General features: G+C 33.5%; 2 protein-coding genes across 2 annotated transcripts; one reads left to right on the top strand and one right to left on the bottom strand.

Moving 5' to 3' along the window:
- On the top strand, positions 1-11,732 carry LOC126745266 (dnaJ homolog subfamily C member 28). Its single transcript, XM_050453058.1, has 6 exons — positions 1-209; positions 261-392; positions 447-539; positions 589-788; positions 863-1,007; positions 11,218-11,732. Exons 1-6 carry the CDS (start codon positions 105-107, stop codon positions 11,617-11,619), a joined length of 1,077 nt encoding a protein of 358 aa, XP_050309015.1. The 5' UTR covers positions 1-104; the 3' UTR covers positions 11,620-11,732.
- LOC126745570 (SUZ domain-containing protein 1) lies at positions 11,710-21,278 on the bottom strand. The gene is made up of 4 exons (XM_050453504.1): positions 20,971-21,278; positions 20,789-20,841; positions 20,490-20,735; positions 11,710-12,428 (listed from the first exon to the last, which is right to left on the bottom strand). The coding sequence occupies exons 1-4, from the start codon at positions 21,046-21,048 to the stop codon at positions 12,332-12,334; spliced, it is 474 nt and encodes a 157-aa protein (XP_050309461.1). The 5' UTR covers positions 21,049-21,278; the 3' UTR covers positions 11,710-12,331.
- Positions 21,279-21,579: the final 301 nt, after the last annotated feature.

Below are 21,579 nucleotides of genomic sequence, written 5' to 3'. Positions count from 1 at the left end.
CGTTTATTTCCTCCCCCACCATACTGATGTATTCGAATACTTTTTTAATATAATCGGTTCTATATTTAGCCTAATTATTTTTATCTTATTATTACCATGAACAAATGGCGTTGATTTTCACAAAATCCGCCCTGTTTAGGAGCCCCAGGGTGTACAATGTGGCCACTTTTAGTAAGTTCGGCAAGTTTCTAGAGGATAAAAAGTACAAGGTAAACATTTGAGCCGCTTTGAGCAGGGATAAACAAGTACGCAATTTATAGAAATGCTTTAAAATATTGGAAATTGATGAGTCAAGTGATCAAGAACAAATCCGAATTGCTTATTTACAACTGGTTAAAAGGTATCATCCAGATAGTGGCACTGAGGAAGCTAACGCTGATAAATTTCAAGAAGTAATATTTTACACATTCAGCGAAACATTATTATTAATTTACAGTAACTTATAGATTGATCAAGCTTTTAAAACAATAATGCAGAAGAAATCCAAAGAGAGATGGGAAGTACCAGAGGATCCAATTATTCAAGAACAAGACATCAAGGTACTTTTAAACCCCTTTTAAGCACTTTATAAAAAAAAAACATTTATAGCACACTGCTCCTCAACACAGGCAATTTTTAACTTTTGAAGGGGTGGGCTCAGGTAACCCATACCAAAGGGAGAAACAATACACAAAAGTAAGAGCCATGCAGGCAGCCGAGAATGTTTACAATCACAGAATTTCTAAAGTTACTGCCGAAGAAAATGCTTTAATGGATAAAACTCCTGTGAAACATAAAATTAAAACAAAGTGCGCCCTTAAATGTAGTTTAATTAATAAGGAGCGAGCCGAAATGTTGCTTAATTTTTTATTTGGGGTTTTAGGTATGGGTATGAGAGGCTTGTGGAGGACCTAATTCAAGAGTCAATGTCTAAAGGGGAGTTTAATAATTTGAGAAACAGTGGGAAACCTTTGCCCGACCAGAATAGGAACCCTTATGTGGATTTCATAACGCATAAATTAAATGAGGTAAAGGTATTTTAGTATTAACTTAATTGATTCATGGTTAAACCTAATTTTTACAATAGATGAAAAATTCTGCAAAAAGTCTTTATGCTGTGTGTTTTTTCTAAATATTTGTTTCTTTTAATGAAAAAGTAGCTCACAAAAGCAGCTTATATACTTGATATGGTTTTTATTTATTAAATTGACAACTGCTTATATTCTCTACACTTATTTGAGTAGGTATTTTCAGCAATATAAAAATCAGATGTATAGATGCGGCACCTGAACTTAGATGTGTGACATCCCCTTTCTTTATAATTAAAATAGAATTTAATATTGATTCTCTGTAAAATATACAGGGTGAGTTTTTCAAAGCGCGGAGTAGTATTATGCATTGATGATATTATTTATCGATGACGTGCTCCTGGACTATTATTTGGTTAAGCATTCTTTACATTTTAAAAATATTTTGGACTATACAGGGTGTTCCGAAAAAGCAGGGCACTACAAAAGTTAATTTTTTTAAATGGAACACCCTGTATTGCAAAACATTTTTGAATTCTTTGCGTAATTACCAATCTTTTTTGATAATGGTTTAATATGCCAAAAACTAATAGTTTAGGAGATAAATCAAATTTTGTTAAAAATTTAGAATTTGCACACATCTTTTTAATATTAAAATTTAGCACCTAAATTTTGAATACAGACTTAATTTTTATCATCAGAAGTAAAATAAAGTTACTTTGATATGCGTGCTATGTAAAATTATTCATTTTGTTATACAGGGTGTTTTTTTTGAAAGGCCAAACTTGCCCAACTTTAAATATAAAAATCTCTCTTATTTTAAATGAAACACCCTGTATATTTTCATGTCATCTAATAGCTTACTTAAGAGCCTATAAATTTTATTAATAATATTCTATCCCTATCTCTAATAGTTTTTGAAATATACTTATATTTCTTCATTTCGTGTTATTTTTTTCTTATAAAATGAAACAAATTTATGGACGTTTCTTTTTATTAAATTCACTTATTTTTATATAATAAAAGTTAATTTCTGTTCAACAAATGTTCAAAGATATGTCCTCCTTGTTCGATACAAATATTAATTCTTTTAATTATATTTTGTCGAACATGGTTTAACATTCCTGGTGTTACGGTTTGACAGGCATCCCTAATTCTAATAATCATATCCTCCCTTGTAGTTGGTTTTGTTGCATAGACTTTATCTTTGAGATAACCCCACAGAAAGAAATCTAGCGGCGTAAGATCGCAAGACCTTGGCGGCCATGCAACAAATCCTCCGCGACCAATCCATCTTTGAGGATATTCTTGATCCAAATATTCCCTTACTGCACGATGAAAATGGGGAGGCGCACCATCTTGTTGAAACCACATACTTTGCCGTTCCTGGAGATTGACTTCTTCTAATAATTCAGGCAATTGCTGCTGTAAAAATACTCGATATGAATGCCCATTCAAAGGTTCATTAAAAAAATATGGTCCAATTATACGGTTATTATGGATGCCGCACCATACATTAAGGGACCAATGATTCTGGTGCTGAACCTCACGTACCCAATGAGGGTTCTCTGTTGCATAATAGTGCATATTATGCCTATTGACAGCACCATTGCTTTTAAATGTCGCCTCGTCGGAATACATAATATAGTTAACAAAATTTGGATTAATTTCAATTTTGCGAAGTAACCATTCACAAAAAGTTACACGTAGCTGAAAATCTTGATTGTGAAGTTCTTGATGCAACTTAATGTGATATGGGTGGTATTTATATTTCCGTGTTGTCCGGTTTACCGTTGTCTGCGAAACATCAGAAAGTAAGGCTAACCTACGGCTACCAATGTGGGGATCCTCCTCAATTTGCAAAAGAATTTCAAGTTCTTTACCTTCATTTGCCACCCTATTAGCAACATTACGTTTTGGCAGATCCACGCTACCAGTCGTCATAAATCGGTCCATAACAACGCGAAAACTGCGGGAATCGGGTGTGCGCCGTTAAGGATATTTTTCTCTATATAGCCTTTGAGCTAGCAGACAATTTTTATTTGCTTCACCCAAAACAAAAATCATATCAATAAATTCATTTCTTGAATAATTCATTTTTAATATTGAAAACAAATATCTAAAAAACACCTTAAAACAAATCTAACTATTAATCTCTAATTAACTAATGTAACTGTCTTTTTGTTATTGAGATTTTTTTCATTTGTTTCCACGGCGCCTTGATGGATACATAAAAAATACGAGGTGCTTCAAAACTTTAAGTCGGCATTGTCAGAAAAACAGAAAAATCCATGATATCTCAAAAACTGTTAGATATAGAGATAGGACATTATTAATAAAATTTATAGGCTCTTAAGTAAGCTATTAGATGACATGAAAATATACAGGGTGTTTCATTTAAAATAAGAGAGATTTTTATATTTAAAGTTGGGCAAGTTTGGCCTTTCAAAAAAAAACACCCTGTATAACAAAATGAATAATTTTACATAGCACGCATATCAAAGTAACTTTATTTTACTTCTGATGATAAAAATTAAGTCTGTATTCAAAATTTAGGTGCTAAATTTTAATATTAAAAAGATGCGTGCAAATTCTAAATTTTTAACAAAATTTGATTTATCTCCTAAACTATTAATTTTTGGCATATTAAACCATTATCAAAAAAGATTGGTAATTACGCAAAGAATTCAAAAATGTTTTGCAATACAGGGTGTTCCATTTAAAAAAATTAACTTTTGTAGTGCCCTGCTTTTTCGGAACACCCTGTATAGTCCAAAATATTTTTAAAATGTGAAGAATGCTTAACCAAATAATAGTCCAGGAGCACGTCATCGATAAATAATATCATCAATGCATAATACTACTCCGCGCTTTGAAAAACTCACCCTGTACAAGGTGTTTCCTAACTACGGTACGAAACTATACAGGGTGAATCGTTAGGTCGTTTTATGAAAAAAAGTTCCCATGAACGCATGTCGGGAGTTGCTTGGTTTCTAAGATACAGGGCGATGAAGGTTCAAAAAAATAACGGTATTTTAAAAATACTATAACTATCTTTAAACCGATTTGGTTGAAATTTGGTGCAGTTATAAGACGCTTATTTAGCTGTAACTAGATTGAAATTATTAGGTCCAGTGGCGTGTCAGTGGGCACCACATGCTTATTGTTGAGAAAAAACAAGGTCAATAATTAATTGTTTTGCAGCTTTTTATTTATTTTTGTATTTAAGCAACTAAAAATATAACTTTTTCGTATCTTACCTTATTATCTTCATATCTGGCTTTGTTTTCGAGAAAAAAGTATCTTTAACTCATTCTAAAAATTATCCATGGACGACAACATGAAATAAAAACCAATTAATTCGATAAACAATTTCGACCTTAAAGTACATGAGCAAAATGTCCACCCTCGAATGCACGACTTTTTAGTCTCTTGTGTCTTGTTTACTATGATAATAAACATTCAACTTCTACGATTTTTATTATCGGCCCATCAATTTCCTTACGGAATCAAGCTTCAAACAGTAAGAAAGTTCATGTAATTGCTAATGTACTTATTACGAAAGATGATTCAACACAAACCATTTCCAATTTCGTGTTTGTGACCCAATATCTTCAATATTGCGGAGGGTTGTTGGGTGGGGTCAGAAATAAAACAGAAACCTGTTTACCTAAATGTCGACGTTTCGACTTATATTAAGTCATCCTCAGGACACTGAAATGGATTCAAGTAATTACAGAGATAAAACAAAGTAATTTCAAGGACATAAAAAACACTATTAAAATAAATGTTCTTTAAGTTACAAAAATTAAAACAACAAAAAACAAAAACCACGACACAGTTAAAATTACATTCAGGTACAATCCGTTCCAAATTTAGATCACACAGTGTATTAACAAATTAAGTTTCTGGTTTTGAACGTATAGATACATACATCTTCCTTATCTACTAATCCTTAACTTATCAACATAACATTGAATCATAAAAATTAAATAAATAAACGCTCGGAAGAATAAAAACATTTTTTTCTTGGCTTATTGTTGATTCTAGTTTGCCCACAGTAACACCTACAATTTAACTCATGTTAAAAATAACTCTACGCTCCTATTTTAATTATAACTTAAGAAACCTAGACTTAGGTAAGAGGTGTAATATATATAAAAAAAAAAAAAGAAAAATAGAAAAAAAAATTAATTTTATACTGTTTTTTTTTTTTTTTAATTTCTTTTAACGGATTGTACCTGAATGTAATTTTAACTGTGTCGTGGTTTTTGTTTTTTGTTGTTTTAATTTTTGTAACTTAAAGAACATTTATTTTAATAGTGTTTTTTATGTCCTTGAAATTACTTTGTTTTATCTCTGTAATTACTTGAATCCATTTCAGTGTCCTGAGGATGACTTAATATAAGTCGAAACGTCGACATTTAGGTAAACAGGTTTCTGTTTTATTTCTGACCCCACCCAACAACCCTCCGCAATATTACAAACCATTTCTCCTGACATTGGGATAATTGCGCCTTCAAACGAACAAATAGGTACCGATTCGAAGAACAAGACACCTAGCTTTTCACCAATAGGTAAATGTATTAGTTGACTTCCTTAAAATTCCTGATAAGCCTGAGCGCAAAAATAAGCGCCAAGTTTAACGTGTATCTTTTGCTATAACTTCACAAGCCTACCAGGAAAATTTTGAGGCTAAAAAGGCTCTTAAGTTGGAGGAAGAAAATAAAAAGATTGAAAAAAAATGTAAAAGGGAAGAAAAAGCTGCAACTAAACCTAACCTAGAAAATAAAAAGTTTGTAAATCAACCGAAAATAAACAAGATGCCGTCTGCTTAGTCTGTAAGAAACGCAAAGCCAAAGTAAACATTAGACATGTAATATTTGCCATAAAAAGTTTCATAACATATGTATCCCAAAAAAACATAAGGAGCTTGTTCCCGATGTAGATGATAACGATTTATTCTTATGTCATAACTGCTACCAAGAAGAAAATGATGAAGATATTAATAGTGAGGAGAATTTTGAGGATTTAGAACAGAAAAAAATGTCTTCATTGGCGAACGAAGATTTAAGGATCTGGCGAGCATGGCAAATATAAATTATCTAGAAGAAGAAAAAGATGAAATGGTAAAAGCTATCGACTCGGAGGAAGTAACATGTCCGACTGACATGTCGGAGAATATTTTAATTGACCAAAATCAAACAGAAAATGAGGGAATATACGAAAATAATTAATTTTATAGTGAGCAACTAGTCCTAAGTGAATTAAACGCAGACAAACAAAATTCTGAGGACGAGGATCAAGAAGTGGATGAAATATTTGCTTTATATAAAAAATGTATATAAACATTTTTAATAATGATTAATAATGGAATTTGCCTACATTACATGTTTGTAGACTAAAAAACTGAGTTTAACGCGTCTTTACCTAAATAAAAAATTAAACATTAAAAATCTTTTATTAAATTAATTAATTTTTTTTTAATTTTATTAAATTAATTAAAAATCTTTACTTTTATTAACAATACCAATTCTCCTTTTGCGAACCACATATTAGAGTCTGGGCATAGTTTTGATCCGGGACCTAACACTGAGGTTCTGCATGCAAATTAAATTCTCACTCGCCTGTTATCTACCCTTCGTGCTCGCCCCTATACCGTTCTCGCTCGTCTTTGGATTCTTTTGTTTTTTGTTGTTTTTCTTTTTGCCCAGCTTCATAGCCACTCGCTAGTTCATTGTAAAATGCACATATTGTCCCTTTTGATTTTGGTATGGACCTTATTGTAAATATATAATATTACGTTTTTTAGAAAATAGTTTATTTAGGAACACGGGTTGTACAGCACATGTACAAGTAATCTATGTACTTGCATGTGTATCGGTTTTTTTTAATAAAAATCGCGTTGCACTCCGATTACCAAACAAATTGTTGTAATTTTGAATTATTTGTATATTCATGGAATTTTGTTTCGTATATTCTGTAATAATGTTTAATAATTTTGAATGGTAATAAAAGTATTTTTTTTTTTTTTTTTTTTTTTTTTTTTTTTTTTGTGAGAAAGGGTTACAATTGGACTTGTTGGAAGCATTTGAAATAAATAGGGCCATAAACTCCCCAGACTGCACATGCATTAATGAGCAAACCAAGTTTGACAGTTTACGCTTTTTTGATTCAATTAGCCCGAGAAAATAACTTTTACCTTTATTGTTTCTAACTCTTTCATCTTATCTTATAATATTTGTATTAGTCAAAATTTAAAATATTTTCTTTAACGCAACGCTAATATACAATAGTTCCTTATAGTACCTTCTTTTAATATGTAGAAATCTGTATCGTCCTTAGTATAAATTTTATATTTTAAATCGTAGATGTCCTTATTGTACTATGTTTTTAATTTTAATTCTTTTATTTATTGTTGTTTTTTCCCGATAACGGGTAATTTTTTGGTTTATTTGGTGAACGTATATGTTTTTTGTAATGTTCTGGTAAGTTCTAAATCTATATTGTTATAGCGAATAAGCTTTTTTTTTTAAATTGTCCTGAATTACCTGTATTTTATTTTATTTTAGTATCTGATGATGGCTGTTTACACAGCCGAAATGCATAATACATTTACCTAAGTGTCCTACATGCATTTTTCTTGGAGATAAAGACTTCCCCTATTTGTAATCTTTATATACGCATTCTCCTACAAAATATGGACTTCTATTCAACTAAAAAATTAAAAGATCGTACCTTGCGTATCGTTTTTTAATTGTTCAATATTTGCTTTCAGTGTGTCCAAAAACTAGAAATTATGTCCAATAACTAAGATTTTTGACCAGTGGCGAAGCGTACGAGTAGACAAGATAGACACTGTCTACCCAAAATTATCCAGTTATTTGTCATTAATTTATCACGTAATAATTTCATGTAATTGTTGAATTAAAATTTAAAAAAAATTAACACACAACGTAGTCGCTATCCTTACTATTATAATATAGTATCTAAACATGATTATTCCGAATAGAAAGCATTTATTATCCGAATAGAAGGCGCGCCCCGCCTGCCGCACCGATTAAGATAAAAATACAGGCTGACACTTAATTAATGTATACGAGCCCCAGGAAGACACATTGATATTTGTCTTCCGAAATTTGGGGCATCTAATCGAACCAAATACGTATCAAGCAGGCTACAGAGATCCGGCCGCATCAGCATTCACAAGTGTCTACGTAACAACTTTTCCGATGGAGCGCACTGTTTCGCCCCATCGCCTGATCGCCCCGTGGCCCCGTCGATTCATTTAAATATGTACTTGCACTTTATATTATCCTGTATTGATTGTATTTAGATATTAAGTTTTTAAAGCCGAACGGAATGGTTGTTTTGACGAGTATACTTATCACTTATCTAAATATATAAACGTGAAATTTACTGATTGACTAACGTATCAACGTACAGCCCAAACCGCTTAATGTAGAAATATGAAATTTGGGATATAGATTCTTTGCGAAAATGTATGTCCCGCTAAGAAGGGATTTTTTGAAATTCAGCCCTTAAGGGGGTTAAAATAGGGGATATAGGCCCTTATGGCAAAATCGTTAGGCGTCATTAGATCGCAATGAAATTTGGTACAAAGTATCTTCTTAAAAAATAAGCAGACGCATATTTTTTCTTTTTTTTAATTCTAATTTAAAGGGGTACGTGTTAGGGGCTATCGAAGAATATTAAGGGCTGATTTCCCGTTATCATCCTATAGATAATCCGATTGCAACAACATTTGGTACATAGCATCTCCTTAGGAAAAAAATTTACACGTGTTTTTGGATTTTTTGAAATTCAGCCCCTAGGGGGTGTAAGCTCTTATGAAAAAAATTGTTAAACTTCATACAATTCCAATAAAATTTGGTACAAAGTATCTTCTTAAGAAATAAGAAGATACATATTTATATTTTTTCAAAATTCGAACCCTAAGGGGTGCTAGGAGCTTTCAAAGAGTTAGGGGTTGTTGCCCCATTACTACCCTAAACATTATCCGATTGGAATCAATTTTGGTACATAGCATCTCCTTGAAAAAATAATTGACACGTGTTTTTGGTTTTTCGAAATTCAGACTTTAAGAGGGTTAAGTTAATTCTAATGGCAACATTGCTAAAAAAAAATTTGCGGGTGTAAAGCTAGTATTATATATTTCCTTTCGATTATTCGAATACCCTGTACGTGAACTGGTGTCAAAACTCATATTTATAAGTAATTCACATGCACATGTACCTATGTAAATATTAACTTTGACATATTTTGGATACTAATTGCGCTCGAATAACAAAATGAGTATAGAAATTTAAATTCTAAACAGCTAAAATATAGCGTTGAAAATTAGCTTAATTTTCTGTATGTTTAAGCATTATTTTTTATATGATTTTAGGCCTAATTAAAAAAAATAAAACTACATAAGTCTAGTTTTGTCCTTTCTGAACAAATATTTTAAAACCCCATATCAAAAAACCTTTTAGATTCTTAGATCTCATCTATCCAGAAAAGCCCTTTTTTGGCCAATTTTCGCAGGCGTATGAAGCCTCTTTTTTTGGGCGACTCTCTGTAAGGTTGGCGCATCAGCTATTATTTTTTTTAGCGAATGTGCACCTCACGTTATTTTAATAAATTGTTAAAAGTTGATCCAGAGGTCATAATTTTATTTAGAAATACTACCTACATATTTAATATATCAATACCAAAAGTAGATTATTACATTTTATTTTCTGGTTTTTGGCTTGTCTTTTAATTAGCATTTTATTACTTCTATGAGTGCACACATTTCACCTGGCCGAATGAAACCTTTAAAACGAGGTATTTTATTAAATTTGTCCTTATTCTAATTTAAAATCATAAAGCTATCTCCTCCCTCTACTAAGGTACCTACCTAGGGGTTGCTGGTTGCCGATGCCGGGTTAATTCCATAAGGTTGGTGAATATAATAATATTGTATTGCCATAAGACAAGAACCCAATGTTTGTGTAAAATTTTGTTACAATCGGTTAAGTAGAAGTAGTTCAAAAGTCAAAAAGTAAGATGAATAAAACTGTTAAAAAACAGATTTTATTAATACTAATATATCAAAATAACTGAATTAACGTGTCACCAGTAAATCTATCTAAATCAAAACAACCATTTCAGCTTTCAGCCTCGAAAAACGTTTTATTTATTATACAGGTAATACAATTTCAGCGATGGTATGACGGGGCCACGGGGCGATAAGGCGACGGGGCAATACCAGTGCGCTCTATCTGAAGAGTTGTTACGTAGACTCTTGTTCAGCATTCAGCCTATTATGCAAAATTTACTCGCGGGGAAGACATTCGAGCTTTTGTCTATCGAAGTCGACCAGCTATTTTATTATGCTGTTGAGGGTTATTGTTTATGGACACGCTTGATCTGGTCGGCCGCAATAATTAGTATTTTGTATTTTTGGGTGTATAGAAAAGGTTTTTTTAGTGGTTATTTATGAACGACTGTTGGATATTGGCAATTGTATTTTAGTTGTGTTTTTTTGTAAGTAGTATTTATTTTTATCTATCTATCTTTTTATGCTAATAGTAATTATTTATTTCTTTTTAATATCACTACATAATTTTTCTCTTTGAGTTAATATTTCATGCGCATTCATTTTCTATTTCATTAAAGTGAATAATATTGAATACACATTTTTTCTAATTAACGATTTTTATTGTTTGTCTACCCGAAAATAAAGTTCACGCTTCGCCACTGTTTTTGACATAGTCCCAGATTTTTTTTTGTAAAAAATAATTACTCCTTTATCTTAATCTTGTTAATACTAGTGTATAAATCCAATATATTTTCAATCCAAACTAGCAATCACTCAAGTCTCTGGGTAAAAAAATATTTTTTTTTTGCGTAAATTCAAACTTTGTAAAATTCTTAAATGTCCAATAACTGGGTGGTTTACCCTAACATAGATTTGTGTAGAGAAAAGATTCCCTAATGAATGGAATGCCCTTGTCTTGATTTTTGGATAAACAAAATTGAAGAGTATTTTGGACTGCAAGAATATAGAATATGCATAGAATCCAATACCATTTTGTTGTTGGGTGATCATGTTTCATCCTCTTTTCGGAAAAGACTTTAGATTCTCCAGAAGTATTTCTAGCTTGCTTCATAACTGTTGATACTTGTAAGAATAAATTAATCAACGAAACCTTATTTTTAGGTTTTAATTGACAATGGTTTTACCCCGGAATGGATTCTGCTGCAAAAAGAGATCAGAGATGAAGCAGCTTTATTAAGAAAATGTCTTTTTACTGAAAGGCAGTACTTTGGCCCCTATCCTTTAACTATCGAAGACAACATCGAATGGAGTGAAAAAGTATACAAATATAAAAATATCGTCGAGCAAATTAATAAAAAAATTGCGAAGTTCAATCTGGTGGTTCCTGTGTTGAACAAGCAAATGTTGCAAATTTGTTTGGAAAAAGAGGCACAACGAGCCATGGTGCTAGGTGAAGGTTATGAGGACCTAAGACAAGAAAAAGGCAATAATAAGTATAAGAAACTGGAGGATTCGAATGTAAATATTTTTAACTTTTTTGATTTTATTTTTAAGCCAAAATGACTGATCGGCAGCTATTTTAGTTTCTATGTGTAAAAATGTATATATAATGTAATATGTAAACTAGGCAAAAAGAGATTAAAACGCATAAAACCAAATATAATAAGTTTAATTTAGCATCAAAATATATCATTTCACAATTTACTCACGTAAAATCAATATGTACAGGGAGACCTGAATATATATATATTTTATATAAATATACAAACCTATAAGCATTTTAAGGGAAGAAAATGATATCAGAGAGTCTGTTTTTAAATTACAACTGACTAGGCTATATTGAGGTTTTATATCCATGACATCCTGATCCACACTTTCCATAACTAAAGATGACGTTTAGTTCATTTCCAACCCGCACAGATGTAAAAGGCCTAATAGTTAAGTCAATTGTCAGAAAAGTCTATCGAGTTCCTACATAGGGTGATACATTTGTAATAAGGAACATTATAAATGCCGTGTCTTTTTTCGGGTAAAAAATCTTAATTATTACAATAAAAATATGTATTGTCTAATATTTTAACATTGCACTTTTCAAGTCTTATCATGTGCATCAGGGACATAAAAAATATTAAAAAAAAAGCAAACATAATCCTACATATGGGAAAAAACTATGAAGAATGAAAAATTAATCTAGAAATAGATTTAAACAGGGAGTAAGTGGATGATTTCGTTTTTACTTATCTATACAACAATATTTACATGCATTATTTATCTACTATCTGGGAGTATTAAAGCCTTGTGTTCCGTCAGGTCCCCGGGGCATTCTTACTACAGTATCTGCTTCTGATGCTTTTGGTTTCGCTATACTTAATCTGAAAATTATAAAAACGTTTAAGCAGAGCATGATGTGGTAGAGTAAACAGGTTTCTATCAAACAACAAGATATTTTTCCAGACAGTTGATCCAGTGCTCTATCAACAATTTGAAGTAATTTTAAATTTTTTTCAGGCAGAACTGCCATAAACAAGCTTTTCCTTTTGAATTGCTCAGGCAGTTGGAGTTCAGTTGGAGACTGTAGAAAAGCAGCAAATACAGTTAAATTGATAATAACTTTAATGGCCTGAAATATAATTTAAGAATGATCTAGTTTGACTAAAAGAGATATTTTATAATCAAATTATATTTCAATAAACAGGCTAAAAAACAGTTGTGATATGAATGGAATGTTGGCCTCGCCTTGGTCAAGATTATTATCATAATAAGTCATTGCTTTAAGGAAAACATATTTCCATTAGTTGTATATAGGCTATTTCTTATAATAAAGGAAATTAACCCATATAGGCCCATCTCATTACTATCAATTGTTTCTAAATCAATGGTAAATTTTTTGAAGACAATAATTATTTCTCAGTGTCACAGTGTGGTTTCAGAAAGGACAGGACTACGGTTCTTGGCATGCATCTGATGTTCCACATCCTGCAATGCTTTCACAAATTGCAATTTAGTGCAGTTGTGTTTTGGGAATTAAGTAAGCCTTTGACAGCATTGGCCACAGGATGGTTCTGAGAAAATTACAAAGCTATAGCTTCTGTCCTCAGAGCATAAACTTAATTAAATCATATCTCAAAAACAGGATACAGGGTGGGATATGGTCAGAGGATTGTAAATATTGGTGTTCCTCTGGGCTCTGTCCTTGGATCTGTACTTTTTTTAATATACATAGATGATCTTTCAAGCCTCATGCAAACATACAATAGAGATAATAATTCAACTATAAACACGTCCAAAATATTGCATGTCCTTTTACATTGAAACAACAACAACAACAACAACAACGGTGACTCCGCATATTATTTACACTTTTCGTTCTAATTTAAAACCGAGGCTTAAAATGTCGCATGATTGCTATAAATGCAATCAGCATTGCGTTCTGAAGGAGAATAAGGAGAAACTATTTAGGTATCCTTGTGATTTTTGCAAGAGGATCATATGTGGCGAGTGTACCGGCTTAATGGCACAGGAAGTGAGAGTAATTCCCAGTGCTGTGCGAGCTACTATGTACTTTTGCCCGGAATGCAAGGATTCCATCAGAAAGCTACCTCAAATACAAATTAAAGCAGATAGGACTGACGTTGAGTTAAAAGCAATTAGGGAACAGGGTGTCAAAACGGCCGAGAACCTGGCCTTGCTTAAGAATGTGGTGGATACCCTGAAAGGTTCCATGGAAAGAAGAAAAAGAGAATCTGAAGAAGTTAGGAAGGAAATCAAAGAAGTAAGAAATGATATGAGTCAAGTAACCAAAAAACTACCAGAAACAAGCTATGCCGATGCATTAAAAAAACTCGAGAAGAGGGTGGATACTATGAAAGCACCAGCTAAAGTAAGCATTGAACCGACCTTGTTTGAGATGAAGGAAAGAGAGCGAAGAGCGACCAACGTCCTAATATTTGGTGTTAAAGAGTCGAACAAGGATAGCACTCAAGAAAAAGCAAAAGATGACCTACAAAAGGTAACAGGTTTTTTTTGGGGATGAATCTCGCTCTGCCAGAAGAGACCAAAATATTTTGGCTGGGAAGAGAAGCTGCGGATAAACGAAGACCCCTTAGAGTGATCCTGCCAACAAAAGAAGAAGCTCTGAAGGCCCTAAAGAGTAGGAAGTTCCTTGAGGAGAAACAACCAGGCATTTACATGAAAAACTTGAAGTTCTTGAAGGGGGTTCTGGCCGACTTAGAGGAACAAAAGGCCGAAGGAAGGACCAATTTAATCATAAAGTACTTAAATGGTATACCTACAATTATCGAAAAGGCCGAAAAAAACTAAATTGCTCTGGGGTAGTTGATGTTTCGTTTTGGTATAGTAATTTGAACTCGGTGGTAAACAAGATAGACGAATGGAAAGCAAGAATTGCAACAGCGAATCCCACTTTTATTATGCTGACAGAAACATGGCTGCAGGGCGGCATAAGTGATCCTGATTAGCATAGATGAATATAATACATACCGCGGAGACCGTCAAAATCAAAAAGGGGGAGGTGTATGTATTCTGGCCAAGGAAAAAATTAATGGCTTTAAAATAAATTGCATTTTCTCAGATAGTCACAAATTCCAAACACCAATTGATGCAGTATGGCTGGATGTCCAGATATGTGAAGTGAATTTGTCTGTTGCTTGTTTATACAAACCGGGAACAACTACTAGCGAAGAGGTCAATACCCACATGATAGATACTATAAAAAAGGCATACACATTATCGAAATGTCCAACAATTGTTGTGGGAGACTTCAACTACCCCAACATTAACTGGAAAAGTCTCTCAATTGCACCACCAGACAAAAAGACGCAGGATTTTATGAACATGTATCAAGAAATAGGAGCCCAGCAGTTGATTGATTTCCCAACAAGATACAGAAAAGACCAAAGTTCCCTTTTGGACCTCTTCATAACCAACGATCCTAAAGGCATCTTTGATCTTTGCTCAGAACCGCCCATTGGCCGCAGCGACCATGTCGTAATAAAAGCAAAAACACTAAACTAACAATTCCACCCAAACAAACACAAACAATTGTAAGAAGGAACTTTTACACTGCAAACTATGAAGAAATCAACCACTTCATTCAACTACAACCAGCGCATGCGAACAAATCGATCTTCGAAAACTTTCAAAATGTTGTGAATGGTGCTATCGAACGATACATTCCTACCAGACTTGTGAAAACAAACCCCCAAAAACCATGGATAAATGAAAATATTTTCAAAGAAATTAACAAAAAACGGAAACTATGGGAAAAGTATATAACAAACAAAACTCAGGACAAATATCAAGCCTATATATGCCAAAATAATATTACCAAACATAATTTGTTGGTCGACGCCAGAAAGAAATATGAAAATGGTCTTGCAAACTCGGCCTAGCCAAAGAAACTATTTAAATATGTAAATCGCAACTTAAACTCGAAAATCTCAACCATAACCCTAAAAGATACAGCAACCCAGCAGTTTCTAGATAGCAAATGCATGGCGGAAACATTCAACAGTTTGATACAGCATTCACGAAGGATTCATATCCAATTCCATTATTGCCTAATCACAGCAGGGTGCAACCCTCAATTGTAACTATTCATTTTACAAAAGAGAAAGTCGAAGAAGCGCTTGAAAACATTAAAAGGTACTCAAGCCCAGGACCAGATAAAATCCCAACAGTTTTCCTTCAAAATTGCAGAAATTCCCTCAATCGCTTGCTTTCAGGGGCAATGCAGGAATGCTTAGAACAAGGAAAGATATCAGAAGAATGGAAACATTCAATTGTGACACCACTGTTCAAGAAGGGAGACCGGAACAAACCGGAAAACTACAGACCTATCAGCCTCACAGGCAACCCACTGAAATGTATGGAGAAAGTAATAGTTAAGGAGCTCATAGCATTCTTTCTGGAGAATAGTTTGATACCTGCCTCTCAGCATGGATTTTTGCCTAAACGTTCAACAACAAACCTTTTAGAGTGTTTGAATGACTGGACAAAAAATCACGACAATGGCCAGCCAACAGACATAATATATGTTGACTATGAAAAGGCATTTGATAAAGTCCCGCACAAGCTCTTAATGGCAAAGCTGGAGCATTTTGGAGTCAAAGGAAAGCTGCTTGATCTGATCAAGGCATTATTGAATGAGAGATTCTACCAGGTTATAAGGTGATTAATAGGGTGAGCTATCCAGTCCACATCGAGTGAGCAGCTGCGTTATCCAGGGATCGGTAGTTGGCCCAGTGCTTTTTACATCATATTTGTTTGATCTAGTTGGACTTCTAAAGATGGACACAAGTCTGTTTGCAGATTACTGCAAAATATATGCTAATCCTCTAAACAGCGCAGCGCTGCTCCAGGCAGACCTGCAAAATGTTGAGATGTGGTCAGGGCAATGGGGTATGAAACTAAACACAACCAAATGCACAGTGTTGAGGATCGGTCCAGATAATCCTGATAATGAATATTTTCTGGATGGATGTGCCTTAAAATCAGTGAACGAACAAAATGATCTACGAGTCCTAATAACATCAGACCTAAAATGGGAACGTCATATAACCAGAATTTGTAAAAAAGCAAACTCGCTAGTCTATCTAGTATCTAGTATCTCGCTAGTATATTCTGTTGGAGACGGTTTTTGAATTCTCCCTTTGTTTTTGTAAGCGATTTAATTTATATGTTCTTTGTGTTTATAGACCACCCACAGGAGATATTGGTATGTTCCTGGACAAACTTGATTCTCTATTATCCCAATTGTCTCTACGCTGCATAGTTATATTGGCTGGTGACTTTAATATTAACTTCACTGATGTAAGCTTGCCATCATATCATACATCCCTTTTAAGTATATTGGAATCTTATGACTTGAAGATGCATGTTCTTTCACCCACACGTATAACATCCTCATCTGCAACTACTATTAATTATTTGTGTACAAATTTAAATGATGTGTCATGTAGAGTACTCTCATCTGGTATTTCTGACCATGAAGCCATTCTCGCTAGGATTTCATGCAACACTGTATTTCCTTCATCTCATTATATAGGAAGAATTTTCAGCAGAGCAAATTTTAATGCTTTTTCTTCTACTGCAGCTTTGGTTAATTGGAATGCAGTTGAAATGGCTCTTGACCCGTTTACTTTGTTATTTCATGTGCTATGTGACAAGATCAATCAGTGTTTTCCTAAAAAGAGGCTTAAAATGAAAAATAGAAAACCATGGGTCACAGCAGGCCTCAGAACTTCAGCTAAAAACCTCCGTTTTTTGGCTAAGCTGTGCAAGTTTACAACTAATGCAAACATTATTATTTATCATCAGAAATATCGTAGTCTATATAGAAAGACGATAAAAGCAGCTAAGGTTAAATATTATAGTGACCGCTTGAATATGTCCTCAAATAGCCAGAGAGAATGTTGGTCAATTATAAATGACTTCAGGCATTCTCACAAGAAAGTTTCAGAACCAGAAGTAAGACCAAGTAGTTTAAATGATTATTACTGTAATATTCCTCATTTATTGCTCAAGGATGTGAATACTAATATTGATCCTTTGCATTATATTCAACAAGTGTCAGTTCAAAATTCTTTTTTCTTTTATCCTGTTAGCCTTACTGATGTTAGAGATGCAATTAAAAGCTTAAAAAACCATAAATCAGCTGGAGCTGATGGAATATCATCAAAATTACTACTCCTTTTGCCTGACTCAGCATTGAATGCCTTAGCTTTTGCCATAAACAATTCCTTTCATAATGGCATCTTTCCACCATGTTTGAAGGAGGCAGTGGTTATGCCTGTTTATAAGGGTGGAGATGTGAGTGAGCCTTGTAATTTCCGTCCAATTTCTATATTATCTACCCTCTCCAAGGTAGTTGAAAAACTTAAGAAGAATACATAATTGCATTTTATCTGCAAATCAGTTTGGACTTCAAACGGGAAAAGGGACTCATGACGCTGTTTTCGGCTTTTTGGAGAGTGTCTATGTGTCCTTAAATTCTGGAGAGTCCGCGGCGGCAGTTTTTGCGATTTATCCAAGGCATTTGATTGTGTAGATCATGGAATACTGCTGTCTAAGCTCAATAATTATGGCTTTAGAGGTGTGGCATTGCAATGGCTGGAATCCTATCTGTCTAATCGTACCCAAAGAGTTACAGTATCTGGATTATTTATCCGATTCCAGATCCCTTAAAACTGGAGTACCTCAGGGTTCAGTGTTAGGACCACTATTATTTTTGCTCTATGTAAATGATTTGGGTTCATTAAAACTGCAGGGCAAAGTGGTTCAGTTTGCTGATGATACCACCATTTTATGGAATCATAGAGATTCTGATAATGTTAGAGCCCAGGTTTTTAAGGATCTTAAGATTTTATCGGAGTGGTGTGCTGCAAACAGGCTTGTATTTAATATGGGCAAAACCTTTATTATGGGGTTTAAGTGTGACATTCAGGGCCTTATGTTTAGTGAAAACTCCCCCTTGCAAAACAAAGAAAGCTGTAAGTTCCTTGGTATTACCATTGATGGTCGCCTTCGCTTCGGAGATCATATCCTAAATCTTGCATCAAAATTATCCTCTGGATGGTTTGCAGTAAGAATGGCGGGGCATGAGCTGGGAGGGGTAGTTGCACGTTCAGTGTATTTTTCTCTTATTGAGTGCCACCTTCGTTATGGCTTGCCTTTTTGGGGTTTAAGCAACAAGGGATTATTAAACATAATTTTTGTGATTCAAAAAAAGGCAGTTAGATACCTATGTTCCGCTGGGTTAAGAGATTCTTGTAAACCTCTCTTTATATCTCAAAAAATCCTATCTCTTTTTATCTTAGAAACAGCTACTCTTATTCATAAATGTCCTAAACCTCCCTCTAACACTGGTCATATGACTCGCCAGGTTAACGATTTTCCCTTACCAATCCCTACATCCTCCCTCACCAAGAACTCACTTATATACCTTAGCAAAAAAATTTACAACCATGTTCCTCTATGTATCAGACAAATTTTAGAAGTTAAAAGATTCAAAAAGGAATTAAAATCACTTTTATTATCCAGTGCATATTATAGCCTTGACGATTTTTTTAATGATACCTTTTAACCTGTGCTCTGACATCATTTTAGTGTTTTAGTTTTGTTTCCTGTTAAATAATTTAATTTACTTCTTCTAAATTCTGTTTTATTGACAGATTTACTTATTTTTTAATGAAATTTATCAAAAAGATGCTTTTTTTTTCTCAATCTGTTTTGTTATGATTAATTTTGGTAATGTGTGTAAATTTTCCGGTAAAGTGTTTTAGATGTTATGTTTGTTTGAAATTTGAAATTTAAAGTGAATTTGGAATTTTTTTGTTTTTAGGATGCTTGTACACAAGATTTTGTTGTCTTACGTATGACAATATAGCACATTTTCTTTCTTTCTTTCTTCTTTCTATCTGATAAAACAAGCTTTTAGGGACCATTCTATTGAAATGATATCCACTCTATACAAAAGTTACATAAGACCAAAAATAGATTATGCCTTTGTTGTATGGAACCCATATTATATTAAAGATATAGACCAATTGGAGAAATTACAGATCTCATCGAAACCTACAAGATTACGAACCTTTTCCACTATAGCCAAAACCATCATCTCCGAGGACATACAAGGAAGCTTGAAAAAGAGAGAACAGCAAAACTTTCCAGAAAAAACTTTGTAACAAATCGTGCAGTGCACTTGTGGAACTCGTTAAATCAGGAAATGGTGACGGCCCCAAATACGAATATCTTCAAGAATCGCGTTGATGTTGAGCTGGGACAAAATTCGGAGAGAATGATCCACTACTGCATGTGAGCAGGTCCACCTACTCAAGCCTGAAACATACGGAAGAAACAATAGCTTCATCGGTCTTACCGCCTGCTATTGTCAACATAATAATAATAATAATTTAGTGGTGTGTTATTTGTATTCTTTAATCTTTTATTAATTTGCTACAACATTTTTCTCATTACATGGAACTCCTGTTCATAACTAACAGCACTGATGCTGGCTCATACACTCAAGCACTGTTCTATGCTAATAATAAACATTTTTGTCACAATATATCTGGTATTTTGTATTACCCTCCTGTGCTGCTTACAGCCCCTTCCCTATTTTATATATCATTATGAATTAAATAAATAAATAATTCAGCCTGATTTCTTCAATCTGATCAAAGAATTATCCAAAACAATTAACTTCTTCCTGGTAGTTCAGTCCAACGACTGCAATAGATTAGATCAAATAAGAAATTCAACTGCCTGGAAGAAATAAGAAAAGTTGGCTGCAAAAACCTTAAATGCTGCCTAGCATAAAGGATTTTAAAATGACTCAAATGCAATGCCTTTGCGAATCATTTGATTTTTCTTAATCAGATATCTCAATAAATAACATAAAAAGCTTTACTAACCTTTCTTCCTGTTTTTCTGAACTGGCTTCTCCTAATATTCGCAGTCTAGCCTCGGCATAGGCCTGCTCCCTTTGCTGTAAAGTCTTCTTCGGTACTGCTCTTCTGTTGTCACTGGTGCTTTGATCCTCTTTCACTGGACGTTTGAGAATTTTCACAGTTGGTTCTGATGGTACGTATTGTGATCTTAAGGCATCTTCTCCTGTTAAGGTTACTTTTATTGGACCTTTTTCTATGTTACCATTTATACTAAAAATAATGCTGTGCTGTTTACAGTGTTTTCTGGTGGGTATGGCAATTACCTGTTTTCTTCTAAACTAGGCATGATGAGATTGTTGAATTTTTTTTCTAAAACCTAAAATTGTTGGTTTTCAAGGCAAATTACTGTACAACTAGTGTGTTCTGTGAATAACCTCAAAAAGTACTGGCAACTTTCACTCAGCATTTAAATCGTGTCTTAGAACATAAACGCGCATTTACTTACATCAGTTTCCTCGATTTCTTCCCAATTATCAATTTCTAAAGGTTCATCCTGCTTTTTAGCAGCCATAATGGGGCCCATTTGTCATCCACATGTCAAAATTTTTTTTTGGTATTTTGTGCACGAATTTTTTGATTTCAGCCCAAACGCATTGTTACGTTATTCGATCGGGTTACGTAGCGCGATAGTCCATGGCAATTTTTGCTAAAAACCGGGCACGATACTTGAAAAATAAAAAAAAAAGAAAAGTACTCTAATAAGTAAACTAATAATCAAAATTTTCTTTTTTTTTTGTAAATATGGTGCGGAAATTAGTTACGACATACGATACGTTGACAAGTATGACACGTTATGTGACGTAAATAGCAATGTTATAACAGTGTTGCCAAGGCTAAGTAAATGTTAATAGACATGTTATTATTTACAGGAAAAATAGCCTTTAAGGTTTTTATTCTAATACGATTTTATGCTGAATGTTTAACACTGACAAATTTCAGGCTAAAGGTCTGTTAATATTTTTTTGTACATTCGGTGTTAAAATGAGCTATGACAGCGATGACAGGTGAAATGTCAAATGACATAAAAGAAAGAAACAATTATAAATGTTGCCAA

Source organism: Anthonomus grandis, chromosome 1 (assembly GCF_022605725.1).
Source record: "Anthonomus grandis grandis chromosome 1, icAntGran1.3, whole genome shotgun sequence".
Taxonomy (NCBI): Eukaryota; Metazoa; Arthropoda; class Insecta; order Coleoptera; family Curculionidae; genus Anthonomus; species Anthonomus grandis.
The sequence above is the reverse complement of the archived record's forward strand: the minus strand, read 5'-3'. Positions and strand labels throughout refer to the sequence as shown.

What these genes read in the sequence shown, in the direction of transcription:
- LOC126745266 (XM_050453058.1), top strand. Translation starts at nt 105, where the DNA reads ATGGCGTTGATTTTCACAAAATCCGCCCTGTTTAGGAGCCCCAGGGTG. An exon ending in ACGCTGATAAATTTCAAGAA is followed by an intron (nt 393 to 446) that starts GTAATATTTTAC and finishes AGTAACTTATAG; the next exon opens with ATTGATCAAGCTTTTAAAAC. An exon ending in TTCAAGAACAAGACATCAAG is followed by an intron (nt 540 to 588) that starts GTACTTTTAAAC and finishes AAACATTTATAG; the next exon opens with CACACTGCTCCTCAACACAG.
- LOC126745570 (XM_050453504.1), bottom strand. Translation starts at nt 21,048, where the DNA reads ATGGGCCCCATTATGGCTGCTAAAAAGCAGGATGAACCTTTAGAAATT. An exon ending in CCTAGTTTAGAAGAAAACAG is followed by an intron (nt 20,736 to 20,788) that starts GTAATTGCCATA and finishes CATTATTTTTAG; the next exon opens with TATAAATGGTAACATAGAAA. An exon ending in TCAGAAAAACAGGAAGAAAG is followed by an intron (nt 12,429 to 20,489) that starts GTTAGTAAAGCT and finishes TATAATTTTCAG; the next exon opens with ATTAAGTATAGCGAAACCAA.